The sequence below is a fragment of the Crotalus tigris genome, unplaced genomic scaffold (assembly GCF_016545835.1).
Source record: "Crotalus tigris isolate CLP2741 ecotype Arizona unplaced genomic scaffold, ASM1654583v1 scf7180000017666.27876245, whole genome shotgun sequence".
Classification (NCBI taxonomy): domain Eukaryota; kingdom Metazoa; phylum Chordata; class Lepidosauria; order Squamata; family Viperidae; genus Crotalus; species Crotalus tigris.
In genome coordinates this window covers 5,147,068-5,153,155 of record NW_024096551.1, presented here as the reverse complement: position 1 = coordinate 5,153,155, position 6,088 = coordinate 5,147,068, and the positions used below count along the sequence as shown (strand labels likewise).

Sequence of the window (6,088 nt, the reverse complement as noted above, 5' to 3'; positions counted from 1 at the left end):
ACTTCAACCCCCAGAATTCCTGAGCCAGGAGTTGAAGTCCACAGTCATAAAAGAGCCAAAGTTGCCTACCCCTGATCTATGGTGACACACACACACAACTTTTGCATTTATACAAGTTTTACTTATCAATTTAATCTATAATCTTGAGATTTCTTGATGGTCTTCTATTAAACAAGTAACAAGATCTGACCAATTGGTTGGCCAGGTAATATGGTGACATTCAAATATATAACAGTAAATTTATTGTTCAATCAATTAAATATTGATTTTTTTTCAGAAATTGGACACCTTAGAAAAGCTTTATGAGTTTTCAAAGAATATAATGTATATGCAAATGAAGGAAGATCTTTGGAACTTAGGAAAATAAGAGGAATTGAGAATGAATGAATTTTTAGGTTGCCAATCATCTGTGTTGGGAATTCATTAGAACAAATCACATTACATATAAACTGTATATAAAACATAGATCACAAAAGAAAAAATCTACTACTAAAGGTTCTTAATTTAAATGTTTCTTTGATATTTAGATTTGCTTTACATCTCTTATAATAATGAAATAATTCATAGTCCTGAAAATAAGAGTTGTGTGTTAAAGAACAATTACAGAATTAACATGCACACATAATAGTTGTCCATGCCTTCAAACCTCAAATTTGAACAAGACACATTTGCACAAAATGGAAATGACTGTTACGGTTAAAATGCTGAAAGCTGGTGGTCACAGTTTACATAAGATACTAGCAAAACTACACTTAAGATGCCTTAGAGAAGAAAAAAATACCTAATAAATGAAAAAATGATGAAGTGATTCTTATACACAAGAAAGGGGCCCAAGATGATTTAAAGAACTATCGCCCAATAAGCCTTCTTTTAGTCATCTGCAAGGTTTTCACCAATAACAAAAAGAATGAGAACATTAATGACTAAGGAGTAGACACTGCTTAAACTTACTACAATCAATATATGCAAAAACAATGGCAATAATTTACCTTAATGATCTTAAAGAGGAAATCAACATAGAACAAGATGTGCAAGAGAGCAATACAATATCACCTATCCTTTTCTTCGCCTACCTTGAAGTAGTTCACAAACTAGACTGGACAAAAGATGGAATAAAAATAAATGGCACCTATTTAAATCATTTAAGATTTGCAGATGCTGTTCTCTTCTCACAAGACCAGAAAAGCTACCAAGACACATACAAGAGCTGCACAAAGCAGGAAAACCACCTGACTTAAAAATAAACCCGAAAAAGAGCAGGGTTGTTTAATAAATTCACCAAAGAAAGAAAACATTTTATATCTGGAAAGGAACTAGATGTAGTAGACCACTACATGTATACCTTGGCCTATAGATCTCAGTGAAAGATGATACAATAAAGGAAATTGAACAGCAAGTTAAATGTGGTTGGCAGGCATTCAGCAAGCTAAGCATAATTTTCAAGAACCTACCCCTATGCCTGAAGTTTTCAATCAGTGTGTACTACCTGCTCTAACATAATGCCAGTGAAACATGGACACTAACCTCACAATCAATACAAAAGCTACGAGTAGCACAAAGAACCATGAAAAATTACATGCTCGGCATTACAAGACAAGGTAGAAAGACCTGCACATGGATTAGAAAACAAACAAAAGTATATATCATCGAAAGAGTAAAATAATTGAAATGGAAATGAGCTGGTCACATAGCAAGACCTGATGGCAGGTGGACAAGGCAGTCATAGAATGGATCCTACCTGATAAAAAGCATCCATGAGACCTAAAGATGGATCAATGACATCAGCAAGTATTGTGGGCCCAATTGGCAAAAGAAAGGCTCTGAACCATAGTGGTTGGAAACATTTAAGATTTGCAGATGCTGTTCTCTTCTCACAAGACCAGAAAAGGTACAAAGACACAAACAAGAGCTGCACAAAGCAGGAAAACCACCTGACTTAAAAATTAATCCTGAAAAGAGCCAGGTTGTTTAATAAATTTACCAAAGAAAGAAAACATTTTATATCTGGAAAGGAACTAGATGTAGTATCCTGCAGTATATAGACACTGGCTAAAATGATGATTACTCCCTACATTTAATATTAGACATCTTTTCTCATTATGAAACATTCTTTAGGAAAGACCAACTGAACGCTGAGTCTCAAGAGACATTTTTAATACTATCAACCCTTCTAGCCCATTTTGATTTTGCTGTATCAAGTAGATTTAATGGTACTAATAGTACTACCTACCTAATCTTGTAGGACATTAGATTAGTAAATAGGCTTGATCTAGACATGGTATACTACTAGCCAACACTAGAAAAGGCTGGCCTGAGAAGCAGCTTCAACAGGGAAATAAAGCAAAAGGAAACTACTCTTTTACTCTTGCAAACAGAAAAACCTACAGAGACATGTCTGTCACCAGCTGAGCTCAACTCAAAAGACTATCTTTTATTTCTGTTTAATGATTTCATTGCTTTGAAGCTTCTGCTTATGTTTAGTTTGTTTTAAAAACTTACCTTATTTACTTTGAATAGTGGATTATATACTATCCTCAGAGCTATAAAATCAAAGATTATGAAACCTAAAGTTTTAAACATAAATTAGAAAAACATTTTAATATAGGAAATAGTTTCATGAAGAACTGGCCCTTCTTGTCATCATAAGAAACATAATATAGATGAGAAATGATATCTAAATGATAAATTGTGCTGATATTTTGGAATTTTCCAAGGAGATTTCAAAATAATATCATACAATATGTATGTCAATAGTTTTCTTATGTACAATTACGAGAAATTTTAAGTAGATTAAAGGATTTATTTGAACACTGTAATATGGAATTTGAAACAGAATTATGTACAAATTAAGAACATATTACTCCTAAAATTTATAAACTTACTAAAATTTGAAATGGAAGAACAAGCGAAAGAATGTATGATAAAATGGGCTAAATGTTGATTATAATATACAAGTGGAACAATTTGATAATATATGGATGAAAGGATTAAAATTTACATTGTAATCTTAAAGAGAACTTTTATAAAATGATGTACTGCTAGTATTTTTCACCAGAAAAATTGTCAAAATATAAAGATACTTCAAATTTATGTTGGAAACATAAAACACGAGGGACCATTTATATGGGCACATAAAAAAGCCAAAGTTTTAGATTCAATTACATTCAGAAGATTTTTAAAGATTAATAAGTGGTATCAGAGAGGTTTCTTTTGAACTGATGGACAAACAGAAAAAATTCTTGGAAGAATGGATAGTGAAGATGAAGGTGGCTGAGACTGCAAAAATGATAGTTTTGATTAGAGAAGACATTGAGTAAATTTTAAATGCTGACTGGAAGACTCTTTTGGGCTTTTTGTGTGAAACAGAAAAATAAATGGTATTATGATATATGGCTTTGATTATTAGAAACAATAGTAATAGAAAAATGCAAGTTATATTGTAACCCTAAATTAAGAGATAAATTTATATCTGTTGGAAAATAAAATCAGAAATAATTTCTTTGCATTTCACTTTTTTTCAGCATTTTTGGCTTTGCTTTTTCTTTTCCCCCTCTTCTATATCAAATATTAGTTTCAGTTTTTGTTTTTCTAGTTTTAAAAAAAATCTAATAATTTTTTAAAAAGACTGATTCTTCTCTATGATCATATTAGAAAGCAAATTTCTCTTTTATTTTCTTTTGTTAGAAACTAATATTGAACAAAGTAAGAGTCTGAGCATAATAGAAACAACCTTTATTGATTCATTTTAAACAATTATTGTAATGAAATCTTTATTGACTAAAAAAGCCAACCATTTATATGTCCCAAACTATAAAATTTTATTATATGCTGTCCTCAAAACTGTAAACTATTTGCATGGCAACAACCTTGTTTTTGAAAGACAGTAAAGATTATGAAACCTCTAATTCTAACCCTGAACTGTGAGCATACTTTGATGCAGAAAAAAAAGTAAATGATCACGAATTGATCCTTCTGAATGACCATGCCTAGAAACCCATATTCTAAATTATTTTTTTTGTTAGAAACAGAAAAATTGAATTATTAAGAGTCTGAACACAACAGAAACAACCTTTATTGATTTACTTTAAGCAATGATTACTGTAACTAAAAAAGCCAGGCTTTTCCTGCCCATTTCATATTCTCTTTCAACCATTTAAGTACGGACGCATGCTCCAAACTATAAATTTGGTCCTTATTAACATTGACAGTCAAATGCTTTATGAAAAGCTTTGGATTAGATATCTGAGCAGCCTGAAACAGTCTCTCTGTAGCATTCTGATATTCTTCCTTGTTTCGAATATTGTTACCTTCACATCTGGAAAAAAAATTTAAATCACATGAGTTATGATTAGCATTCTATTGCTCTGGAAGACTTTCAATAGCAACATTTCATTTCTATGACTGGAAATGTCAGCAGAATTTGTTAGTTTTATTGATCTGTGAAATAAATATCTAAATAAATAATAAAATATCTTTTGCAGGGGATAAATAAATGAACAACAATTTTTTCACCTGATTAGACATGCTTTTCAAATATATACCAACCTTTTTAATACTATTTGAAGTATTTGACTGGAAGCTCCAGGACTCTGAATACTACTGGCATTTGAAACCAAAAAAATTTCAATTGCTAATAGCATTTCAACTTCACTCATATAAGAAGGAATCAGTAGAAGTTTACGATAAAGATTTCCCTCAGGTGGTGGATAGCAACCCAATGCTAAAGCATCTAAAAATGACAAGAAATAAATGAGAAGGTTTAACATTAGCTAAACATATATCTCTGGTTTTTGTAGCTTATTACAAATTTTAAGGTTACTACAATATATAGACAACTCTGAATTTTTGTACTGTTGATCTAAATGTTAATAATTATTGGTAGAAATATGTTTTGTTATGAGCTCAAGTTATCATTATGTTCTAGACATTTTGTTGAATTGTTTCAGATTGGCTGTAGTTCAATATAAATACAACCTGGAATGTAATGGTTGTTTTAGAAGAATCCCCAAGTAATTTTACAGGGCAGGTAGATTATTACTACTGTATGCTGCCTGCATGTAGGATTAACATGCTGACCTGCCTGCTTGCTATCAGCCCTTCCCTGTGCCATGCTTTATTGTGATCATTGTCTATACATGTGCTCTCCAAGAAACTTCCAGGCTTGGTTTTACTGCTCTTTACTGTGTTCAAGCCATTCCAGCCCAGAACAAATGTGTTTTAGTAGGAATTTAGAATAAAAGAGATACATTCTTCCCAGAAACAGACCAAAACATGTTTTAATTTGGGCATGAAGCACCCAAAAAAAATCTGTTCCATGCACAGAATGGTTACTTTGGACATATCTTACATAATGCTTTTAATAATCTCAAATCATTTTACTGTTTGCTACTCAGATTACAACAGATTTTGTGTAATCAGTTATTTCATAAATTTAAAATGACATGTGAGTACATGTCTCCAAAATTACTCTGGCCAGTGTTCAATATTAATGAAATCATAATTTTTTTAGTGCAAACATTTCCATGTGAAGTTGGTCCAACATAAAAAAATGATGCATTTTAAAGAAAGCTTACTTTTATAATGTTTCCTGGCCTTAAGCCACAAACAACTTCTTCCTAGTGCTGTGATTAATGATCGAAGTAAATTAAATTCAATAGGAATATTTCTTGCAAGTATGAATTCTACTACACTAGATGATATTTCAATGTTTCTGCTTTCTGAACAAGCACTTAGCAGTTTATTAAACAAAAGGCCATACTGGGCTACATCCAGAGAGTCTGTAAGAGAAAATTTAAGAATATCCTTCAGCTATGAAGCATAATACTTTTTCCAACAATGAAATGATGCAAACATTTTTCCTATTTTTATATAAGAACAATTAAAGTTATTTTTTCTCCTTCAATTTTATTCAGAAGCTTCTTAAATTTTAAGAGCCGGGCACACTGCAAAATTATTATGTATACCTTATATTAAGAAGTGAAATAAAAGGGCTATAGTAAATCTTATATAAAGTACTAAATCTCTCCTGTCAGTCTGTATCCTTCAATTAGCCAAAATAGTGCATCACAGGGCAACAATTTTTGAATCA

At 31.4% G+C, this 6,088-nt stretch overlaps 1 protein-coding gene across 8 annotated transcripts in view; it reads right to left on the bottom strand.

The window, feature by feature from the left end:
• Nucleotides 1-3,717: 3,717 nt before the first annotated feature.
• The window catches only part of TOPAZ1 (testis and ovary specific PAZ domain containing 1), a 72,042-nt gene continuing 69,671 nt past the window's right edge, over nt 3,718-6,088 (bottom strand). For 7 of the 8 annotated variants that reach the window (XM_039336296.1, XM_039336303.1, XM_039336298.1 and 4 more), the window contains 3 exons: nt 5,574-5,777; nt 4,546-4,729; nt 3,718-4,315 (listed from right to left, as the gene is read on the bottom strand). In XM_039336296.1, coding sequence (XP_039192230.1) covers nt 4,105-4,315; nt 4,546-4,729; nt 5,574-5,777 — 599 coding nt within the window. In that variant the 3' untranslated portion in view covers nt 3,718-4,104. The remainder of the gene's footprint in view (nt 4,316-4,545; nt 4,730-5,573; nt 5,778-6,088) is intronic. The other variant, XM_039336300.1, reaches the window with a different exon arrangement.